We start from the raw sequence: 24,407 nt of genomic DNA, 5'->3' as shown, positions 1-24,407 counted from the left end.
GGGTATCTTGAAGTTATACTTCACTCTAAAATATGTAGTTGTACTCACTGGCCAATCAACACACTTTGCAGCATGTAAAGCAAAGGACTGTTGATTGACAGGTCAAGTAGCCAATAGGGAGAGAGTAACGGTATTAAACAACCCGCCCAAAGGCAATTAAGGGTAAAGAACGAAAAGAGAAGAAGAACTTCATATAAGTTTTTTCTGCTATGTCGGTGGAGGAGTGATGCGATGCATGCAATTTCTACGGATATGATGTTATTAACCGTGCATGTTTGTAGGCTGGGAATATGGACGGTTCTGGACAGTTCGTGAGATGAAGTTATAATAACTAACTGTCACGGAAATCTCAAGCGAATCTACGGGGAACAAAAAGTTTGATAAAGAGATGAGCAACTGATACACATCAAGAGCGGTGCGGAAATAAGTATGCAAAAGTGATACTTCAGCTTGACATTTAATTCTTTAATGTAGTCTAATACAAGCAAGGCGCACGAAGGAGAAAGTGGACAGTGACCTTCTGGGAAAGCTCCCATGAGTTTCAGACGGAGCCGATATTGAGAAGTGAGAGAGGGTCAGTGATTTATCTGTCGCCGGTGTCGGTCGTACTTTTCTCGGAGTCGGAGATGGGGGCCGCGCCGGGCTCGGGATGGGAGGAGGGAGAGTTCGAGTTCAAGCTCGTGTTCGAGGAGGATCCGCCGCGCCAGAGCCGCTGCGGCCCAGAAGAGACCGAGAGCAGCCAGACGCACCGGGAGCCTGCCGGTATGAGGGATGGAGAGGGTGGCGAAGCTGGACATATTGGGATGGTGTATAGATATGGGCTGGTAACCGATGTTTTATGTGCAAAAACTCTAAATAAATAGCTAACTGTTTCCCCCTTAATTTATAATAGGTTGTTTTTATAACAAGAAGCTTTGGATAAATAATTAGCGTTTCAGTCATATCAGAATATGCACAATATAAATATACATTTTTAAGTGTTTAAAAAGTCTAAATGAGTCGGTGAGGTGAATTCAAAACACATGCAAATTCAAACAAATACATACATTTTCTATAACCCACATGAAAAAGTAATTTATAGTGTTTTTGAACCATATTATAGTAAATTGTATATATTATAGTATTTACAACACTTTGTTAATGAATGCTACAGCATACTGTAGTATTAACTATAGATAAACTAATAAATACTGTAGTAGTTTTTACTACAGTAAACTGTAGTGTATTGTAGTATAATATACCCTATAGTTGTAGTAAACTTAGTACAGAATTGGGTAAAGTAATTTGATTATATTACTATAGTTGTTATATTACCTCCCAGGTGAAAAAATACTATAGTAATTTATAGTAAATACTATGGTGTTTTTGAGCCATACTATAGCCTAGTAAATTGTAGTATACTGTATATATTATAGTATTTACAACACTTTGTTAATGAATGCTACAGCATACTGTAGTATTAACTATAGATAAACTAATAAATACTGTAGTAGTTTTTACTACAGTAAACTGTAGTGTATAGTAGTATAATACACCCTATAGTTGTAGTAAACTTAGTACAGAATTGGGTAAAGTAATTTTAATTTTATATATATATATATATATATAGATATATATATAGATAGATATATATAGATAGATAGATAGATAGATATAGATATATATAGTTGTTATATTACCTCCCAGTTGAAAAAATACTATAGTAATTTATAGTGAATACTATAGTGTTTTTGAGCCATACTATAGTAAAGTATTTGAGTTAATTTGTTGTTGTAATTCTATAGTTGATGTGGTAATATAACAACTATAGTAATATAATCAAATTACTTTACTCAATACTGTTCTTAATTTTTACACAACTATAGGGTATATTATACTAGAATACACTACAGTTTACTGTAGTAAAAACTATTTAATTAGTAAGTATACTACAGTATTTATTACAGTTTATCAGTTCACTGTAGTTAATACTGTACCATTCATTAACAAAGTATTGTAAATGCTATAATATATACAGTATACTACAATTTACTATAGTATGGTTCAAAAACACTATAGTATTTACTATAAATTACTATAGTATTTTTTCACCTGGGCTCAACAACTATAGAATTACCTCAACAAATTAATTCAAGTACTTTACTATAGTATGGTACTATAAATTACTATAGTATTTTTTCATGTGGGATGTTTTCAATTTCTGAATTATTATTGTTGTCAAAAACGTCTAGGTGGTGTAACTGCCCGAACAAAAAACTATTATTAATAATATATTGAAGTTTATCTGGCAAATCAGCAACATATTTTAAGCAATTTTGTTGTCACATGACAAGAAAACCATAAACAGAAGAACATCATGGCTGTTTCCAGGTTGTTAAGTTTTTTAAAAAAAAAATCAAAATTTTTCACATTTTATGAAAAGGAATACTTTATTCAGGAGTAATCTTAATCATGGCTCAAACATTCATTATATTTATGAATATGTTGTTTTTTTATGTTAACATATGTTTGAAAAGTGTAATAACGATATTTGTGGACACTAGTGTATTAAAGGTGGAAGGAAAATATTTGAGTAGGTTTTACATAATGATGGTTACACCAGTTGACATTTTATATACAGCCATTAGGTCAATATTTATGTGGAAAATAGTGTAAATATTATTTTTTTTAAAAATACATTAATTTTTATCTGTCATTGACCCACTTTCTGTGCATATTTTAGGAGATTTTTTGAATGTCTTTACTTTTAGAAAGGTGCAAAACATGTAATTTCTTTAAAGAATGCTTACGTTCATGTAGTCTGACTCACTGCCCATGTAACTAAGTTTTATCCGCTGAAGTGTGCGTGTGTTTATGGGTAAGTGTGGAGCTCAGCGCAATGTGTTTTTAATCAGCTGTGCGTGTGAGCAGAGTTAACAGCTGCCATCTGGACCCGAACCCTCAATCTCTGTTTACTGAGCGTGCATTTAGATACCTCCCTCCAATATTCCCTCCTTTTCTCTGCCCTGTTTCCCCCTCCTGGCACACATTCTGTTGCACACCCATCCTCCGCTTTCATACTGGCATGAAGCTGTAGAAACATGCACCTCAGGTTTCCGTCCACACGCACCGCATCACTTTGCTGCCTTTTACCGCTTTCTTCAGATGTTTACTATGTTCTTAAGCATTGCCATATATAATTATTTATTTACTCGTACCCTACATCATATTAACAACTTTAAGGATTAGAACTTGCCGTGTAGGTTCTGAATGTTAAACTTTAGAATTGCCCAATTACAAACATTTACCATGGTAACCATAGTTTACCACAACAATAGAGCAGTGACTGCAAACAAGGGGTTTTTCCAGTGCGATAAGTTGATTTTAAAGTAGCTTTTATAATATCTGAAACATTCTATAGGAGGGTCAATGACGTGACGGGTCATTTTTTTGTCCAAAGGCCTTAATAATAATAAAAAACAAAGATATGACATCCAAAGTATGTAAGGTAGTACAACTTGATCTCTTTTATTGAATCCAAAAGGTTTTAATTATATTTTGCTACATATAAAGGTATTTTAAAGATTTTGAAGTGTCAAAATGTCATTCGGTTTAACCGTCCAAAGGCCAATACAGCCATTTCATTTGTGATTAAAATATCTTAAAATGTAATAAATGTATATATTTTTTTATTCTGGTATGATTTTATAACATCATATATCAACATAGTGCAAAATGATATTAAAATTAGAAGTCGTTGCTTTGTTATGAGAAAGAATGTCCGGAAAAATGAATTTCATTGATGTCAATTGGAGTAACCAATATAAAGGGAGCATTTTGGGTCAATATCATGTGACAGGATGTGACATCATTCAGACAAGGACCACATGGTCATGAAGCAAAGTAACTAAATTTGAAAAATTCAAGTTTTCATGTGCTCATATGCATGTCCCGAAACATCAGTCATTTGGTACAACCGCTATAAAACATGGAAAATGTTGTAATATTTTAAAAACTTGACTTGTACTAAATATAAAATGTTTGATTGTCCTTTTGCTAGCTAGATATCAGTCTGTTAACATTGTTTGAAAATATCTTCATTCGGTAAAACCGAAATTTTGGTTAAACCGAATGACTTTTTTGGTGACAAATGTTGTCCATCTTGTAATAAATTACAAAAGCAGCGTTAATTCATTATAAAAACCACATAATCTCATAGTTAACACTTAATAAAACTTCAAAATTAATTATATCTCCATTGTTTTTTACACTTTTAAAAACCTTATTCATCAATGACCCAAGACCAATTTGTTTTAAGTCCTAATTTAAGATAAGTAAACTAAGTTATTAAGCTAAATTATTATTGTGAAGCACAAGAGTTGGAAAAAAAAACAGCTAAAGAAACTATGGCATTTTTGTGTAAAGTGTCATTGCTTTGCTAATGATTTGGTGTGGCAGATTGTATTTTTGAGAGTTGAGAGATTTCAGAAATCACCCCATTTGGAAAACTGCGTGGATGTGTTCTGAGGTAAACAAGTCTGTGTGTACTTGTGGAAATAATAAATGACGTTTCCACAAAGGCTTCCCTGTGTTTGTTATGATTTTCTATTGAGTGGCCTCGTGTCTCACGTTTCAGCAATTGTTTATCCCATATGCACATACTTGCAGCTCAGAAAGCATGCGATTTGCTATGTACAATAATCTCCTTTTTTTTTTCGTCACCAGATAGCCACTTGACTTCCACACAGGCTGGCCAGCCCGTGGGCATCCCCTTGCCTCCACCGTCAGCCGGCCGCAGGGCTGGGATGCATTCTCCACCACCGCGACGGGCATTAGTCAGGGAGTTCAGTGGGACTTATGAGAGTCTGCCAGCAAGATCTATACAGGTGGGAAGCACATTTGCATAGAACATCCTGATACAAGGATCATGTGATTAATTATGGCAAAATAAATCCAGATGTCTGGTTTTAATTTCAGGAGTTCATTTTTGTTGCCCAGTAATGTTTATTGTGAACAGAATCGGTTGCCATGACCTGTTGTGCATATTTTATTTTGGCACATAAGGTCTGTAGATAAATGTTAGAGTTCAAATTAAATTTAAGTGTCTGTTAGTGTTTAAGTGTTTCAACATGAAACCAGAATCAACCCTATTTATTTAATACACATTTCTGGCCTTATTGTATATCATTCATCTGCAAAATATTCCAAAAAATAACCCCAAAACAAAACATGTTTGTCTTTGTAATCTTGTTCTGGTGGATAAAATCAAGTCCTTTCTCTTTGAAACTCAGAGTGAAAGATTCTGGTTCCGCTTCTGAATTCTTGTTCCTTATCGGTTCCATTAATGATTCTTTTAGTACTTTTATGGGAAAAGATATTTGGGAAAAATGCAATTCCATTGTCAAATTATCTTTAAATATATATTTTCATGTGAACATTGTTGTTATTGTTAACTAAATCTTAAAGGGTTAGTTCACCCAAAAATGAAATTTCTGTCATTAATTACTCATCCAAACTCGTACTTTTATTCATCTTCAGAACACAAATTAAGGTATTTTTTGATGAAATCTGAGCGCTTTCTGTCCCTCCATTGACAGCTATGCAACTACCCCTTTGATGTTTCAAAAAGTTCATAAAGAGATTGTAAAACTAATCCATATGAATTGAGTGGTTTATCCCTTAAACTATTATTAAAATAGTTTTCATTAATTGAAGCAAAACAAAATATAAATATTAGATGGAAAACTTAAACTTAAAAAAACTTAAAAATAAAAAAGGACAGAAAGGCCATTAACTGAAGTTGAAGTACTAAAAATAACTAAAACTGAAATAAAATTAAATTAAAGCTAAATAGAAATATAAAAAATGAATGAAAATGACAGCACAATTATTAAAATTTAAACTAAAACTAAAATGAACTTAAAATATTTTTAAATAAAAGCTAGTTCCAAATAATAATAAATGCTATCATGGTATATAATTAAAGCTAAAATAATGCATAAGAAGAACCAGTCAGTAACTAAACTGATTTAAAACTCTCAGGTAGTTGTGAGCTGGATGTGTTTGATTTACTAAAAAAAGCTTATGCATATAGTTTGGTAGACTGATGATGATGATGATGATGATGATGCATTTTATTTATAATGGGCTTTTCTCAAACTCAAAGCGCTTTGGTTCTGGTTTTGGTTCTGGTTTTGGTTCTGCTGTTTGTTTTTGATTCATAAAAGGTACTGAGATGCTGACTGATACGAGTCTTAAAGGGATAGTTCACCCAAAAATGAAAATTTGATGTTTATCTGCTTACCCCCAGGGCATCCAAGATGTAGGTGACTTTGTTTCTTCAGTAGAACACAAATTGATGATTTTTAACTCCAACCTGTTGCCTGTCTGTCAGTCTGTATAATGCAAGTCAATGGGAACTCCAATTCTATAAGAGTCAAAAAAACATGCACAGACAAATCCAAATTAAACCCTGCGGCTCGTGACGGACACATTGATGTCCTAACGACACGAAACGATCGGTTTGTGCGAGAAAACAAACAGTTATTTATATCACTTTTTACCTCTAAAACACCACTAAGTCCAACTGCGTTGAGCAATCCGGCTTGGTGAGGTCAAAAAAATCGTGTTCTGACAGATGGAAGTGATGTCTCATGCATATACTTCAACGGAAGTGCAATGTCTTGCACTGCCATTGTCAGAGCGTAATCAGACCTCACTAACCGAGTGCTGAACGCAGTTGGACACAGTAGTGTTTTAGAGGTAAAAAATCATATAAATACTGTTCAGTTTCCTCGCACAAACCGATCGTTTCGTGTCTTAGGACATCAATGTGTTGTCACGAGCCGCAGGGTTTAATTTGGATTTCGTCTGTCGTGTTTTTTTGACTCTTATAGATGGAGTTCCCATTGACATGCATTATACGACTGAAAGACCACAACCGTTGGAGTTAAAAATCATCATTTGTGTTCTACTGAAGAAACAAAGTCACCTACATCTTGGATGTGCTGGGGGTAAGCAGATAAACATCAAATTTTCATTTTTGGGTGAACTATCCCTTTAAACAGTGATGCAAGAAGGAAAAAAGATTGTTCGTTTTCTGTCTTATCGCAGCAACCTCCTCTTCAAAGAGTGAACTCTTGCAGTGCAAAAGTCTGATCCCACTCCTATAAACGGGTGCTGTATCACTCTAAAAAGTGATATTTTAATTCCTTTGGGTAGTCAAGGTTTGGGCAATAGTCTGAGGCCCATCAGGTTCAGAAAATGCATTAGCAGTATGATCACTGACCGGCTTGGATGCATTTCAGAACTTCTTCCTCAATCACCACCAGATGGCAACGTCATTGTAGATCGCTGGGAGAGGTTCCATCACGATTTCCCACAACCATTAGGATTCCAATCACCACACCCTTGATCAAATCCTCTTCACGCTCACTGGGCTTTATAGAATGTCAACCCGAAAACAAGGTACTGTTACCTCATTTAAGCTTAAAATACACAAATATAACCCCCAGACCCCTGGAAATTAAAGGGTTAGTTCACCCAAAAATTAAAATAATGTCATTAATTACTCACCCTCATTTCGTTCCACAACTCTAAGACACCTTCGTTCATCTTCAGAACACAAATTAAGATCTTTTTGATAAAATACGATGGCTCAGTGAAGCCTCCATTGACAGCAAGATAATTTACACTTTCAGATGCCCAGAAAGCTACTAAAGACATGTTTAAAATCGTTCATGTGACTACAGTGGTTCAGCCTTATAATGTGACATAAAGCGAAAAATACTTTTTGTGTGCCAAAAAAACAAAATAACAAATTTATTCAACAATATCTAGTGATGGGCGATTTCAAAACACTGCTTCATGAGGCTTCGAAGCTTTACAAATCTTTTGTTTCAAATCAGTGGTTCAGAGCGTGTATAAAACTGTCAAAGTCACGTGAACCATTTACATTTCTAAACGTTTCAAAACACAATGTAATAAAGCCTCGTTAACTGAAATCATTAGACTTTGGCAATTTGATACGCGCTCTGAACCACTGATTCAAAACAAAAGATTTGTAAAGCTTTGAAGCTTCATGAAGCAGTGTTTTGAAATCGCCCATCACTAGATATTGTTGAATAAAGTTGTTATTTTGTTTTTTTGGCTCACAAAAAGTATTCTTGTCGCTTCATAACATTAAGGTTGAACCATTGTAGTCACAAGAACAGTTTTACATATGCCTTTAGTACAGTTATTTGAAAGTGTTAAATTATCTTGCTGTCAATGCAGGCCTTACTGAGCCATTGGATTTGATCAAAAATATCTTAATTTGTGTTCTGAAGATAAACGAAGGTCTTACGGGTGTGGAACGGCATGAGGGTGAGTAATAAATGACATTATTTTCATTTTTGGGTGAACTAACCCTTTAATGTGCACAGGCTGTAATTTAGCCATTGAATGTTTTCAGTTAAATTCTAAAAAGACGTGTTCTGTTTAACGTCTGCAGTGGCGAAGGCCGAAGGGCGTATGGCATGTGAATGTAGCTTTTGACGCGGATTCGAATACGCCTACTTGGACTTTTGCCAAACTCGCTCTTCTCCCTTTTCCTATCACAGATCAGATTGGAAAGGCATTTATATTTAAATAAAAATGAAGAAAATATTTTAAAAGTTTAAATAAAGTGCCTAACAAGTGTATTTATTGGGTTGGCTATAGATTTGCTCCTCTCTGATTGGTTGCTGCCAACTGTCCGTTGCCCTAATTAGTTGCCTGTGTTTCACCAGGTTGCCCGTTGACGGCAACATTGCTCAAAAAGTTGCCAAGTGTATCATCACCTTTACATTCGGGAATCCTATTACACTGATTGTGCTGTATGTTTTTGATTCACTAAAAAGTACTGCATTCATTCATAAAAAGGACAACACTGATCATGCTGTAGATTCCCTTGTTGTGTTGCAGCGCTGCTGTGGTGGTTCAATAATATCACAATTATTTTAGGTATCAGAGTCTAGAGTGCTTGAGTGTCCTAGCATCCAGATCACCACTATCTCCCCTGAAGATGACTCAGGCCCAACAGGGGGAAGTTACTGGGACCGTGGGGGTGGCTGGGACAGGGAGCGTCTATATCTGCCCCTGCTGGACTCCTACCGTGATGTCATGACAGGGGCAGGTTCCCTCAGCCCCAGCCCCAGCCCTGCTTCCAGTTCCTCATCTCGTGGATGGCTGAGTCCAGCTTCCAGCTGTGATTCTCTCCTGGTGGAGGAGGAGGAGCTCAGTGAAGCTGCCGCCCACTTCTGCCTATCGCCCTCCTCGCGCCCTACGTCTCCTGGGGGCAAAAAGCGCAGGAACTCCCCAATGGCCTCCCCCAGCACCTCCCGCAGAAGCAGCTACTCTGAGGATCTCTCTTCCCTCCCGGACGCGGGAGAATCCTCGGCTCAGTCTCAGGCTCCAGCGAGCTGTGAGCTCAACATCCCACAGAAGACCAGGAAGACCTCTCTGGAACAGGTGATCCTCTTGAAATCCCAACAAATAAATTAGTGTGTTATTTGAAGAATGATTTCTGTCACATGACAATCTTGGGTTGTCTCTGGGTGTTCACAATCTGTGTACCAATGCAGTTGTCATCAAGAGACATTGAACCAGAGCTGACCCCCGTTCAGAACTCTTCCTGCCCCCTCCCAGAGGTCGCTCAGCTGAGAAGGGAGGCCCCCACACTAGGGATGGACTACCTGTCTGTGCCTCCTGCTCTGGGCTGGGGCAGAACCAGGGCCAGCGCTCACAGTCCTCTCTTTAGGTTAGCAAACATCTCTTTTGCTTCATTTTTTGATTAAAGTGTTAGTTCACCCAAAAATGGAAATTCTGTCATTAATTACTCACCCTCATGTTGTTCCACACCCATAAGACTTTTCATCTTCTTGATGAAATCTGAGAGCTTTCTGTCCCTCCATTGACCCTCCAGTTCATAAAGAGATTGTAAAACTAATCCATATGAATTGAGCGGTTTAGTCCAAATTTTCTCTTTATAGGATGAACAGATTTAATTAGAATATCAGAATAATGTCTTAGACCTCACATCATCTCTGCTTCCTCAATACTTCCACAGATCTAATGCACTGCCTCCACTTGACTGGCCACTTCCTTCACAGTTTGACCAGTATGAACTGCGCATAGAGGTACAGCCCAGACCACACCACCGCGCTCATTATGAAACTGAAGGAAGTCGTGGAGCGGTAAAGGCATCACCTGGAGGCCATCCGGTGGTGAAGGTAACGCTCATAAGCTATAAATAATGTACAATCCTGTATAGTATGTGCTGTTACTTCACAAGTGTGTCACTTGCTTTGTAAGTGTGTGGCATTTTACCATTCAGTTTTTCAATATTATTATTCAGTATTATTAACAAACATTGTTATTGTATATATCTTATATATGTATATACGTATACATATAATTTTTAGGGGTTCAAGCACATAGTGCTGAAACTCTATTGTAATTGATCAGCATTCTCTTCTAAAAGTGATCCGTCAGACCAAACCGTTAGTCATAGAGACTTGAAACTAAGGCTTGCCTCGATCGGCCTGATGGGGGCGCTACAGTGGTCAAAAGTACGAAATCGCTCATAACTCCTAAACCATTTAGCATTGGCTTAAGCCGCGCACACACTTAACGATTGTAAGGCCGATTATGAATGTAAATTCGATACATATGACTGATCGCGCTCAAACGCGTCCAGTCAGAGCCAGTTGCGTTCAGTCTGCGATTACAGTCGGTGTTCAAATTCCATGTGTGAGTATATAAATCTGCTTCAGTCGCAGGAAACAATCGCTTGTATGTTGAGCACAGTCTTAGAATGTTTAGCTAGTCGTTAAATGTGTGCCCGGCTTGAAGTGTATATATCGTTGGAATCCTTGGCTCAAGATGGACAAAATGCATGCCTCGGATTTGATCGTCGCTCTGTTCAAAGTGGGCCAAGCCACTTTTACAAAACTGGCTATAACTCATGAATGGAATATATATATATATATATATATATATATATATATATATATATATATATATGTATATTATATGCATATAATGTATTATATTATTAATGGAATATAGATATTTTCAACAAATTTGGCACACATATGTGAGTTTTGTTCCCGTGAAAAAGGACGCGGCGAATGGACACTTGATGTCACTATAACATGGAAAAAATTAAAAATGGCTATAACTATGCAACCCGAAGTCTGATTGACTTGAAAATTGGCATGCAGTGTCTTTGTCCAGGGTGCCAAGACTGCCTTTGAGGGCATTCACACAGGGCCGTAACCACCATAGACAGTTAGGGGGACAATTCCCCCCAATAATTAGAAATGGCCAAATCGTCCCCCCAATTTTTGCAATTCTTGCACTGCTCTGCTGCACTTCATTACAGCAATTTGCATGTTGTTAAGATGACAAAAAGGTTTAAAAGTTAAATTTTTTGTCTGGTCCGCCTCAGCAGTCCAAGAACTCTCGTCAATGTCAAAATGATTGAGATGGCCAATCAAATTAAAAAGTAAGCGGGGTTTACGTTCTCTTTTTGCTCGTCTTCACAGTACAGACAAGCGCATCAATCGATTGCTTAACGCCGTTGCGGAGGTTCTATTTTTCCGCTAAAATCACAAAACAAATTCACACAAACATGTCCCTGCTCTCGATATACTGTACAATTATTGATGGACATCTTTGATTTTAATGAGGAAAAAAAAAACACGCAATTAGAACACGCAACCTTTGATACTGTAAACAAAAATTCTACCACTAGGGAATTTAGATGTCCATTGCGGATCGATGATATTTATTCACTGAATTGAAGAATCTCAGAACAAATTGTATTATGAAACTATCACATTAAACATGAGTTCTCAATGTACTATTGAAATTGATTTCTGGACATCGTAATGTTATTTTTTTTCTACAATTGTTATTGTACATATCTGATATAGCATTGTATTAGCAGCAATTTCGTTCACAGTTTTGTGATCGGAATGAAACTCCCTAGGCTTGTTTGACTCATGACTCTAGAGGCCTGTGAGAAATCTGAAAGGAATCGGCCCCCAGGGGCGCCTTCGCGTTTTTTACGTGCGTAAAGGATTGTATATCACACCATTTTTCGCACACGCCCACGACATTCATACCACATGATAGAACTCCACATTCTGAGCAACTTTGCCTCTAGGACCGCCACTGTCCATCGAATCGTTCGTTAAATATTGGAGATTATTTCAAAAACCAACTATGGCGAACTAGTCCTAGGTTTTTGGTTCAACCTTGGTAACTGTTAAAAAGCTTTATAAACCATATATTTCCTATGGTAAATTGCCTCTATTGGCTAAAAATGTTTTTTTCCATATATGATCAAGATGGTTACAGGATTGCTAATTTAAAGGTGCCATAGAACGTTCTTTCACAAGATGTAATATAAGTCTAAGGTGTCCCCTGAATGTGTCTGTGAAGTTTCGGCTCAAAACACCCCATAGATTTTTTTTAATACATTTTTTTAACTACCTATTTTGGGGCATCATTAACTATGCACCGATTCAGTGCGCGGCCCCTTTAAATCGCGTGCTCCCCGCCCCCCCGAGCTCTCAACTATATTACAGTGCATTGACAAAGTTCACACAGCTAATATAACCCTCAAATGGATATTTACAAAATGTTTGTCATGCATGCTGCATGCATGCATCGGATCATGTGAGTATAGTATTTATTTGGATGTTTACATTTGATTCTGAATGAGTTTGATAGTGCTCCATGGCTAAAGCTAACATTACACACTGTTGGAGAGATTTATAAAGAATGAAGTTGTGTTTATGAATTATACAGACTGCAAGTGTTTAATAATGAAAATAATGACGGCTCTTGTCTCCGTGAATACGGTAATAAACGATGGTAACTTTAACCACATTTAACCGTACATTAGCAACATGCTGACGAAACATTTAGAAAGACAATTTACAAATATCACTAAAAATATCATGATATCATGGATCATGTCAGTTATTATCGCTCCATCTGCCATTTTTCGCTATTGTTCTTGCTTGCTTACCTAGTCTGATGATTCAGCTGTGCACAGATCCAGACGTTAATACTGGCTGCCCTTGTCTAATGCCTTGAACATGGGCTGGCATATGCAAATATTGGGGTCGTACATATTAATGATCCCGACTGTTACGTAACAGTCGGTGTTATGTTGAGATTCGCCTGTTCTTCTGAGGTCTTTTAAACAAATGAGATTTACATAAGAAGGAGGAAACAATGGAGTTTGAGACTCTCTGTATGTCATTTCCATGTACTGAACTCTTGTTATTCAACTATGCCAAGGTAAATTCAATTTTCCATTCTACAGCACCTTTAAACATTATACCTTATTAAGGCACGTGCTTAAAGGCCTTAAAGCGCTTGAACCCTGATAATTGCTGCTCACAGCTATATTCTGTTGTATTTGTGAGCTTGTTTTATTTGGAAACAGCCACTATTTAGAAACTATTTTTAATCACATTTAATAATCAACATAAAAATATGTCAGAAAACACTGAAATTAATGAAATTAAAATAATTTCTTGTAATAATTGAATTGATATTAATTTTTCGATCTTTCCTCTCTGGCATCCAGCTCGTGGGTTACACTGAGAGACAGCCGCTCTCCTTACAGGTGTTTGTAGGAACTGCTGATGACAGATCAATACGTCCTCATCCTTTTTATCAAATACATAGGTAAAACTCTTGTGTGATATTTCGCAGTATTGAACAAAAGTGTTTTTGGTAGATCCATGGCATGACATGCGATATACTTGTCTCTCACACAGAGTAACAGGGAAGATGGTAGGCACAGCTAGTCAGGAGAGCATCCAGGCTGGCACCAAAATCTTGGACATCCCACTCAACCCGGAGAACAGCATGACTGCCCTGTGAGAAAGAGACATTTGACCTCTGATTGAATGTCGTAGACACCTCAGTAAGAGCTCATACATGAATTCCTGTGTTTCCCTCTCAGCATTGACTGTGCAGGTATTCTAAAGCTGAGGAACTCTGACATTGAACTCCGGAAAGGAGAGACGGATGTAGGAAGAAAGAACACTCGAGTGCGTTTGGTGTTCCGCACACACCTTCCACTGTCTCCGCCCATCGTCCCACCAGGACGAGTCTTAGCTCTGCAGGTGGCCTCGTTACCCATTGAATGCTGTGAGTGAAGCAAATCATAATTATGCATGTTTAACTGCAACTCCTACATGTAATTGACCTCTTTCTCTTTTTAATTTCATCCTATCTTTATTTGATGTTCACTCAAATTTAAGCTTAAATTTATGCTTGTTTCTGCCTGCAGCTCAGCGCTCTGCACAGGAGCTTCCTGTAGTGGAGTCTGTCAGTCTTACTTCCTGTTCAGCAGAGGGAGGGGAGGAACTACTTCTAGGTGGGACCAACTTTCTTCCCACCTCCAGAGTTTTCTTTATGGAGAGAGGATCAGGTATTCGAGTAGGCCTACATTAATGCACATTTTCAAGCAAAAAAAAAATAAAAAATTTGAAATATAAGTGAAAATAGCAATATAATCATCTATTTACACTAAGTGACAATAGCAGCATTTTCTTAACGATATGCTATTTACACTAGGTAGATTTGATAGATTTGATCGCTTTGTAAGACGTTGACTTCCGTGTGTAATGAAACATCTCTCGAAGTGGGATCCATAAGCAGGATTTTATAAAAATCGTTGTCAAACAGGCAGTGGTCAGACACCAGCAAACACATTAACGGAGAGCAGACACAGTCGTGGTCAATAAACAGACAGTAGGTCAGGGCAGGCGGAGAACAATCACAGATCAGAAACAAAGCAAATAGTCCAGAAGGTAGTGATGGACGATTTCGAAACACTGCTTCATGAAGCTTCAAAACCTTTACAAATCTTTTGTTTCGAATCATTGTTTCGGAGCGCGTTTCAAACTGCCAAAGTCACGTGATTTCAGTAAACGAGGCTTTGTTACGTCATAACTGTTTCGAAACGTTTCAAAATTTCAAATGTTCACCACTGGGGGCGATCTCTGTGAACCCATGAATCATGCAGATTCACTGAGATCACCCCCAAGTGGCGAATCATTGAACAAGTGTCTGTCTATTACCTGAGTATTAAGTGTCTAAAAGTGTCTATTACCTGATCTCTGATGAGTTTTACACATTTGTAGACGTCTTAATGGGGTATTTGTATAATTAAAAGGAATAATAGTAGTTAAAAGTCTCTGTTTAGCTGACCCATCATAGAATAAACAAAACAAGTCCTAAAAATTGATAAAAGAATACATATTGTACAGACACTTAATATTTATGATTAGGTAATCGCATTTGATAGATTATACTTTCAATACAATGTTTGCAATGGATTTGAAAAAGCTGTTTTTATGCATGTTTGGCATGAGTTTTTGTTGCATTTACACTGTTTTGACCAGCAGGGGTCACCAGCGTGTGGTGTTTCGAATGCTTCAAAACGTTGAATTATTTTGCAAAGCAATTGGTTCAATTGATTCAAAGCTTTGAAAAGCTTTGTTTCTCCTATCACTACCAGAAGGCAGGCAGCAGAGAATCATAAACGGGGAGCAAACTGGGTCACAACAGGCAAACAATACGGGAATAAATGCTCAGAAATGCAAACCGTAGTAATACAAGACCTCGCAAAGAGGAATGAGACAGTTTATATGAGCTACAGCTGGGCAACATAATCAGTGCCAGGTACGGGGCTGATGGGAAATGTAGTGTGTATGTGTAAGAGTCAATATTCGGGTGAGGGAGCCCTCTGATGGCCAGAGGAGGGAGTCATGGAGTTCATCTCTGTGACACCGCGTGTCTTTTTTTAAACTTGAGTGGCCCAACCAGACATTGGTGGGCGGAGCTAGTGTAAATAGCGTTTGCCAACAAGGGATGCTATTTGTACTTAGTGTAAAAAGACACTCTGAAAAGGGCAAGCTGAAATTTTGAAAATGGAAACTCTTTTATGTTTTTTGGCTGTTCATTTACACAACAGTGTTTTGGGGGCCTGAAAACGCAAACTTTTGAAAATGGGTTTCAAATGGCAAGTTTTTGAAAACTATACCGTTTTTGTCACCATGGCTGTGTCCGAAATCGCCCCCTATACCCTTATGTAGGGCACTATTTGAGGGGACAGCCATTTGTAGTGGTGTCCAAAACCTTAGTGGATGTAACGAGTGTACAACCTCTGTACGCTCAACGGCTAGAGAATACCCATAATGCACTGTGAGGGTCGTGTTGAATTAAATCCCGCATCTTGCCAGAAGATGGCACCCTCAGCTAAATCATCCATCCATCCATTTTCCAAATCGCTGGTCCAATGTGGGTACAGCGTAATATCATACAGTTATAAATTCCTTTTTATTTAATTATTAAATTGTTTAATTAAGGTTTATACATGCTAGTTTCCATGACATCAAGTTCAAGATAAATCTTTTCATTACTACTGGAGCTGCCCGTTTGCAAAGTTTCAAATAATTATTAAACGGCAAGCACAAACTATGCAAACTCACTCGTTTTCATTCACTCCTTCAAGTGGATACATTAATAGAGTAATGTAGGGAATAGTGATAAGGGTATAAGGTGCGAATTCGAACACAAACACAAATTAGTGAAATTGTGATGTCATGCACATGCAATGTGACATCGGCAACTACTGGCCTGGCATGCATATTACAGCGTTTTTAGTCGTTTAAGCAGATCCATGTGAATGGGGAGTGTTTTGACAACTTTGTCTTCTGTACGCGAAAAATGCAAAGAAAAAAACTTTCCGTTTTAATTACATTGTCGTCTAAACATACCCTAATACTTTTATTCAGCCAGGATGCATTAAATTGAAAAGTGACACTAAAGACTTTTAAATTGTTACAAAAAATATATATATATTTCAAATAGATGCTGTTCTTTTGAACTTTCTATTCTCAAAAGAATCTTGAAAACATACACTGCCCTCCAAAAGTTTGGAAACGCCCTAGAAAAGTGGGGTTTTGGACAATATTGGCATGAATCCTTTTTAATTTGTGATCATTTTGCACTGATAAGGGACAACACAAACTACGAAAACATATTTTATTACACAAATAGTTTATACATAGAAAAAATGTTAATTTTCGAATCATCAAAATATTCAGCATTAGCAGCTATCTGACCTAAACTGGGTTCTGATTGGTTCTTTGTATTCTAAACTTAATTGGCAATCAGTTGTTGAAGCTATTAGGGTGTGCTGACCCAAAAATCTTTTACAAACCTGGGCCAAGTTTAAACCAGTAACCAGGCTATTTGCACCAAAAAATGATAAGGATTTATGCTGATATCGTCCAAAACCACACTTTGCCAGGGGTGTTTCCAAACTTTTGGATATTACAGTTTCCACAAAATTAAGCAGCGCATCTGTATTAAACATTGATAATTAATAATAAATTTTTTGAGCACCAAATCAGCATATCAGAATGATACATGACGCATAAGCGACACTGTAATATCACAAAAAAATGTATTTATTATTATTTTCATTTTTTATTTCTAGATGGCAAAGTCCAGTGGGAGGAGGAGGCACATGTGGACAGGGACAAAAGCAATGAGGTAAATCGACCATATACCTTAACCATGACAAGAGTTCGACTCTGCCTAGAACTTGTAAGGAAATGGACTAATTCTGTCTATATTTACTTATGGTCCAGAATTTGCTGTGTGTACGAGTGCCAGCCTATAATGAACTTTCACTGAGCCACCCAGTGTCTGTCTGCCTGTACGTGTCCAATGGGAAGAGGAAGAGGAGCAGCACGCACTGCTTTAAATATCTGCCCAGTGAGTGTTACGCAGGCAGCAGTCAGCTGTGCTTTCAAATGGTAGAATCCCTCTGCGCATGGTATTAATCAGTGCTGTTGTCCAGAAATGCAAAATATGTCTTTTGCATGCCATGTGTAATAAAGAACCTGTTCTCTTTCATAATCTAAAAGCGTGTTCAACTCAAGCATCATGTGCTGCTTTGACCTTGCCTTTGATCACAGAAGAGCAATTTTAAAATGACTTTTATTAATTTTTTTTTTTTTTAGTAAAGATGCATTAAATTCATCAAAAGTGACAGTAAAAACATTTCTAATGTTATAAAAGATTTTAGTTTAAAATAAATGCTGTTCTTTTGAACTTTCTGTTCATTAATGAATCCTGAAAATATTAAGCAGCACAACTGTTTTCAGCATTGGTAATAAGTGTTTCCTGAGCAATACATCAGCATATTACAATGATTTCTGGAGGATCATGTGACACTGAAGACTGGAGTAATGATGCTGAAAATTCAGCTTTGATCGCAGGAACAAATTACATTAATATTACATATACAATAATTGTATACTTTATATTAAGTTTTCTGAATGTCATGGTACATCTTTGATGTTGTGTCATACAACTCTATGTATATATAGATAAGCAAAGTCTGTTTTCTAATGCAAAACCGGCTCAACCAATGTTGTGAATTTGGGGGCGGGACTATCTGTTTGGCTGACCAATGGTAGATGGGGAATGCACAGCAAAGTCACTAAATGTTAAAATCTGTCCATCTTGGCTTATGTGTTTTCCTCATTTTCTAGTCATGTTTAAAGAGGAAGATCCACTCCTATCCCGTCCCTCCATCTTGCCCCTGGAAGGGGTGACGCTTTGCCCTATGAGCAGCGACATGAGGTCAGACCTATCTGTAGATGACAGAAGCATGTCTTTCCACCTGCCTCCATATCCCAATGAGTACTCTTACTCCTCGCACGGCTACCAGGAGGACTACTGCCGTAAACCAGAGGTTATCGAGGACGGTGGGGGTCGCGGCGCCCTGACCGAAAGGCATCCCAGCTTTGAGAGCTTGGAGCTGGGCTTCACGGAGCTTCTTCCCCCCATGTACCCAAGAGCCTCACAACCTCTTTCCCCCTCTCCGTCTCCCTCTCCGTGGCTCGACTCTCCCTATCTGTCCTCTTCACCTTCTCCTTCACACTCTTGTTCTCTGAGCCCGTTCCCTGCTAGCAGTCCGATCTCCACCTCGCCTCTTCCTCCGCTCTCTCACTCCCCGTATCCACACTGTCCTTGCCCCCAAGAGATGTGCTCCTCACCTCCGTCACATACTAGCCACTATCAGGACCTGTGCCCACCTTCATACGGCCAGTACGAGAGCTGGGAGCACCAGATGCGCCCTGCTGAAAGAGACACCGGCTCTAGCCTGAAGTTGGAGGGACCCCCGGACTTCACGGGTCCTTCATCAATGCAGCATATCACGTTAGAGGAAGGTGGGTATGATTAATTGTATATGTGATACTAGGGATGCACTGATATTTAAATTCTGACTGATAAATCATTATTTTCAAGTTATGGTCAATAACTAACCAGAACATGGTAGGGCTGGGTAAAAAATATTGATTTCAAACGATTCTCATTTTTACGAACCAATATCGATTCTTAAATTCCATGAATCAATTAGTCTCTTTTCAGTTGATGAATGAAAGTTTGATATGAAGCAAAATCTCAGATTTCAAATTCTGTCCATTTTATTACGAAATTAAAAAAATAACTGTTTTGGCGCTGTTTAATGTGGCGTGACAGATCACTGTAGCACCTCAGTGAAAGATGCGACATGAACTGATCATCTCATCCGCTTTAATACCAGTTACAGCGCAAAATAAACATGGATGAACACCTGAAGATATGTTAAAAGATACAGTACAACTTACCGAAATCCATATCATGTCTCGTGTAATCGCTCAATCAGTGTTTCAACCATGGAAAGATGTTAATAAAACAGCTTGTAAAAAATATGTCACGTAACGTCACATTTACCTCAGAAAAACATTATTTAGTGACCATAACTTGTTAGTCAGCTAGAAAAATGAACTCTAGAGAGCAGCATTTTGCTGAATATAGTTTTTATGATAGCCACCGTTTAATGTTTATATTTCAAAAAACACATTGGAGTAGAAATATAATTAAGTAATTGTAAAGTTAGTATTTTAAATTAATTAGGCTATTATAAAAACTTCCTTGAGTGTAATTTAAGTGTTTGTATACAAATCAGTTAATTTTAACCTTTAATATTAGGTAATGTAGTACCAACTGACTCCCATGTATAGTTTACTGCATTAGTTGAGAGATTTTTTTTCCTTGAGAAAATTTGCCATGTACTGTTCCTGATATATATATCCAAAATAATTGATATTGAATCAAATCGAATCAGATTCGAACTGAATTGCAAGCTTGTGAATCGAATTCGAATCGAATTTTGACATTTGTGTCAATACCCAGCCATAGTACATGGCTCATATTCAAATTCTATACTATTTTTGTATAAAAAAATTAAAAGATGCTTCATCTCAAACATCATGTGCATCATTAGACCTCTAATAAAGTGTTGAGATGAATCACAGAAGAGGTTTTTTCTTATTTCTTCATGCATAAATTCAAATAAATGCTGTTCTTTTGAACTATCAAAAAAATCTTGAAAAAAATGTATCACTGTTTTTATGAAATTATTAAGCAGCACGACTGTTTTCAACATTGATAATAATAAGAAATGTTTCTTGAGCAGCAAATCAGCATATTAGAATGATTTCCGAAGGATCATGTGACACTGAAGACTGGAGTAAAATTACATTTTAAAATATATTAAAATAGAAAACAGTTATTTTAAACTGTAATAATATTTCACAATATTACTGTTTTTACTGTATTTTTCATTAAATAAATGCAGCTTCTTTAAAAACATAAAAAAACTAAATGACCCCAAACCTTTGAAAGGTAGTGTAATTATTTTAAATAATTATTTAATATTATATATAATTATATAGAAAATGGTTAATTACAATTACGTAATATTTTATATTAAATATTATTGAATGTAAAAAAGTATTATTATAATATTTAATAATACTGAATGTCATGATACAGATACCAATATTTCATGTTATGTCTGATAACCAATAAAAGGCTCATATTCAAATTTTATACCATTTTGTCTAAAAACAAAAAATTAAAATAATATCTAAAAAGTTTTTAAAGTGAATTTAGGCATAACAACATGAAAATGTACAGTATATAAATGGATAATCATTATGAGATTTGATAAAAGTATAACTAGAGTCTCATGATATCAATCATTTAAATGATTTCTACCATAATTTCTCATCCCTACAGTGACTGAATTCATTGGAGAGGATATCAGATCCTTTCAGATGGGGTCACACATGGACAGTCGACCTGGATGACAACATCCTTTCAGTTGTAGTCCAATGATAATCAGTGTATAGATAATATCATATCAACATTTTCTGTATAATTTTTTATGGTATATTGCTAAAATTTGGCAATAATAATGAATACTGTGCTACTTCAGTGGTGAATCTGTGGTAAAACAGAAGGCAGGTGTACAGTATGTAACTGTTACTGCTTCCTGACTGCATATTTGAATGGAACTAATGTTTTTAATCTGTATGCAAAATAAATTATCCTTATATTATTATGTTTTGATCCACTAATATGTCAATTTATGGGGGTTATCAGTTTAATGAGAAGGTAATGTAGAACAAAACCTTATACTTTCCCCATTCCCTCTTTTATCTGGGAAACTGACTTAATTTTTGCAGTCTATTTGTGGGATCACTGAACATGTCCTTTGTACACAGTGTCTTGGTAGTTTAAATGTGACTTCTGCACCCCTGTTCCCACACAGGAAATATTACGACCCTTTCAAACATCTAAATATTTGCAATGGCAGAATATCATATTTAAAATCATTGAATTCATAGTCACTGAATTGTCAGAAGACCATGTGGATGTACTGTGATTTGTGACTAGTTTCTATCATGGTTGAGGGACTTTGGTGTAAATGAAGTGGAATATTTGTCTATTTGGATGACAAGAGAGACTCAGCCCCCTAGTGGAAAGTCAATGTCTATGTTTTCGCATAACATTTGTATTAAATTCATATTTTTGATTCATAAATGACAACAACAATACTTATTAGATGGTGCTTGTTCAAAAGTAGCCTACTGTGGAAACACCAAGATACAGAGACTGAAGGTAAGTACAAGATCTAATGTACTCAAATGAACCTTTTTATTTACATGGTGATTTCAAGGTATTTTAAAGCTATAAGTCATCTATAAAGACACGATATTGCCATGTACAACTGTATTTTTTACAATTGTAAAAGCAGGAACATTAGAAATTTCTTTGCAGTACTTCTGAAGACCATTATTAAGGCTGATTTATACTTATTCCTCGTTGTCCGCGCCGATTTTTCTTTTTTACCTGAGGGAGGGGCTCTAGCAGACCAATCACAGCGCTTGAGGTCCGCGTAGAATTTACGCGTTGTTACGTTTTTATGTCAGGCGTCACTTTCCCGCCGGAACGTGCTCCCTCAGTTGGACTGAGTGGCAAAAGAACCTGCTGCATGACTGGATTTAATAGGGGAAACTGCGAAAACACAAGTAAAACAAACGATTACATTAAAGGTTGGGCTCGAAAGTGTTCCTTATATCATGTCAAAGAAACCTAATCCATGGATATTGACATGCAGCCAGGAATCATGTTTCCTGACATTTATATGTGCCTGATTTCGACGCCGGGGAAACACATAAAGCAAATCTAGCTGCCTGTGAATATTTTATATAACTACAATATAGGTAGGTCTAAATCGCTTATCAATGTTATATCGTCCAGCCCTAAAAATTGTGTATTTTTTTGTCAGTGTTTATTTAAAACATGCAGAATATATTTAAGTGATGATTGTCAACACAATATATAACAATACAATATATACGGTATGATTTTAAACCAAAATCCAACATTTTGACACAAAATGATAACTGCAAAACATGTTTCTTTGCCTGGAGTCCAGTTTCTGTGAATTGCAGCGACCTATTTGCTTGTTTTTTCTGTAGCTTTTGGCAGTCTGTAAAAATCCCAGACAACAACATAGTGTGGCCCAGATCCGGCACACATCAGGTACATGTGGACACTGGGATTTTTACAGACTGCCAAAAGCTACAGAAAAAAAAAGCAAATAGATTGCTGCAATTCACAGAAACTGGACTCCAGTGGATATACCTCAGATTTTGTGTCAAAGCTATTTGTACATACAGTCACAAAGCTCTTTCCCATTTTGGATGTGTTTTGTGTGTTTTTCACGGCATTCACGCTGCAAACCAATGCTGCCACTCAAGTCTTTTGCCACTCAGAGTCAGTGGGTGTAACCGCAGTCATAACGGTCGACGGTGACGTCACGTGCATACCCTCTATTGGCGCGCTACGGAGTATAAATCAGCCTTCAGCGTTCATATGCGAGTGTTCAAATGAGAGCTGTACTAAAATGAGTTTTGCAGTCCAGATGATTGAGATAAAAGATTTAGCAAAAATAAGGCATTTAATGCAACTTGACCTTTAAAAAATCTGGATTTAATAACCTCAAGTTGTAGAGCTGATAAGCAAATAGTTTCATCTCAGTTGTAAATCAGTATAATTAATCTGACTCACCTCAGTAACTATGTGAAAATCTGTCTTGTGGGAATGTTGTGTTCTTTCCAAAACAAGCAGGACTGCATCTTGGTGCACTGCCAAATCCTATCAGCATATTTTCAGCCCGAAACTGGCGCTGGTAAACTATCGTAGTGTAACATGGTCTGAATCCACATTAGAGGTATAGTTTCTCAGTTTCTCACACAGGTTATCCCAAACATCATTCATTCAGCCTGTCAGTGCATTCACATGAATTTAGATAAACTAGTACATTATATCTACATGTTACATTTTATTTATTACCAAAAAGCAGTTTATTATCAACAAAGTTCCCTTTCTGTTCACTCGGCGGCCATATTTGCAACGCCTCCGGGCAGCTCAGACATCCAAGACCAAGTCCTATCTATTTGAATGGGGGAATCCTGAAATCTCAAAAACTGCTTGGCTAACACACAATTAAACAACATATTTCAAATCAGCAACAAAATCTGACATGAACTGTCGCATAAATGTTGTTTTTTATGCCCAAATAGTGTGAAAAAAATCTTATTTTTCAGGCTAGACGAGACAATGCGCATGTGCAGTCCTAAGCGCGAGTCTCAGGTTTCTATGGGAACCGAAGCTTCTAACGGCAGCTGCAGTGACGCAATGACTTTATCAATCAACGATTGGCTGTTTTATCTTGCATAGTTTTTTATATTTTCATTTTTTTTTTAATGTATGTACACTATAGGCTACTTAGTATTGTATTACCTTTTCATAAAGTTACAAAAAAAGTTAACGCTGGGTGTTTCTAATGCAGCGGCTATGGGAGTGACGGAAAAAATGACTCTTTCACTCTTCTGACTGCTGTTATCAGTCTCTATTTTATTTCCTCTTTTTGAAAGTTGTGAAAACACTGTTGATTA

The 24,407-nt window shown here is 37.0% G+C and overlaps 1 protein-coding gene across 2 annotated transcripts; it reads left to right on the top strand.

Annotated features, from left to right (window-relative positions):
- Window positions 1-114: 114 nt before the first annotated feature.
- nfatc4 (nuclear factor of activated T cells 4) lies at window positions 115-22,000 on the top strand. 2 transcript variants are annotated; one of them, XM_048164229.1, is made up of 13 exons: window positions 115-762; window positions 4,705-4,865; window positions 8,962-9,468; window positions 9,582-9,757; window positions 10,067-10,229; window positions 13,607-13,707; window positions 13,800-13,901; window positions 13,988-14,175; window positions 14,318-14,458; window positions 17,537-17,592; window positions 17,691-17,817; window positions 18,600-18,690; window positions 18,779-18,972. In XM_048164229.1, the coding sequence occupies exons 1-13, from the start codon at window positions 627-629 to the stop codon at window positions 18,834-18,836; spliced, it is 2,007 nt and encodes a 668-aa protein (XP_048020186.1). In that variant the 5' UTR covers window positions 115-626; the 3' UTR covers window positions 18,837-18,972. The 2 variants fall into 2 exon arrangements, with proteins under 2 accessions (XP_048020186.1, XP_048020185.1); XM_048164228.1 differs by adding an exon at window positions 21,178-22,000 and having other exon boundaries at window positions 122-762; window positions 18,600-19,280.
- Window positions 22,001-24,407: the final 2,407 nt, after the last annotated feature.

The sequence above is a fragment of the Megalobrama amblycephala genome, linkage group LG17, assembly GCF_018812025.1.
Source record: "Megalobrama amblycephala isolate DHTTF-2021 linkage group LG17, ASM1881202v1, whole genome shotgun sequence".
Lineage (NCBI taxonomy): Eukaryota > Metazoa > Chordata > Actinopteri > Cypriniformes > Xenocyprididae > Megalobrama > Megalobrama amblycephala.
The sequence above is the reverse complement of the archived record's forward strand: the minus strand, read 5'-3'. Positions and strand labels throughout refer to the sequence as shown.

Excerpts from the sequence above, each read along its gene's own strand:
- nfatc4 (XM_048164228.1), top strand. The coding sequence starts at position 627 with ATGGGGGCCGCGCCGGGCTCGGGATGGGAGGAGGGAGAGTTCGAGTTC. Across the intron at positions 9,469-9,581 it reads GGAAGACCTCTCTGGAACAG|TTGTCATCAAGAGACATTGA; the intron begins GTGATCCTCTTG and ends GTACCAATGCAG. Across the intron at positions 14,459-17,536 it reads CTTTATGGAGAGAGGATCAG|ATGGCAAAGTCCAGTGGGAG; the intron begins GTATTCGAGTAG and ends TTTTATTTCTAG.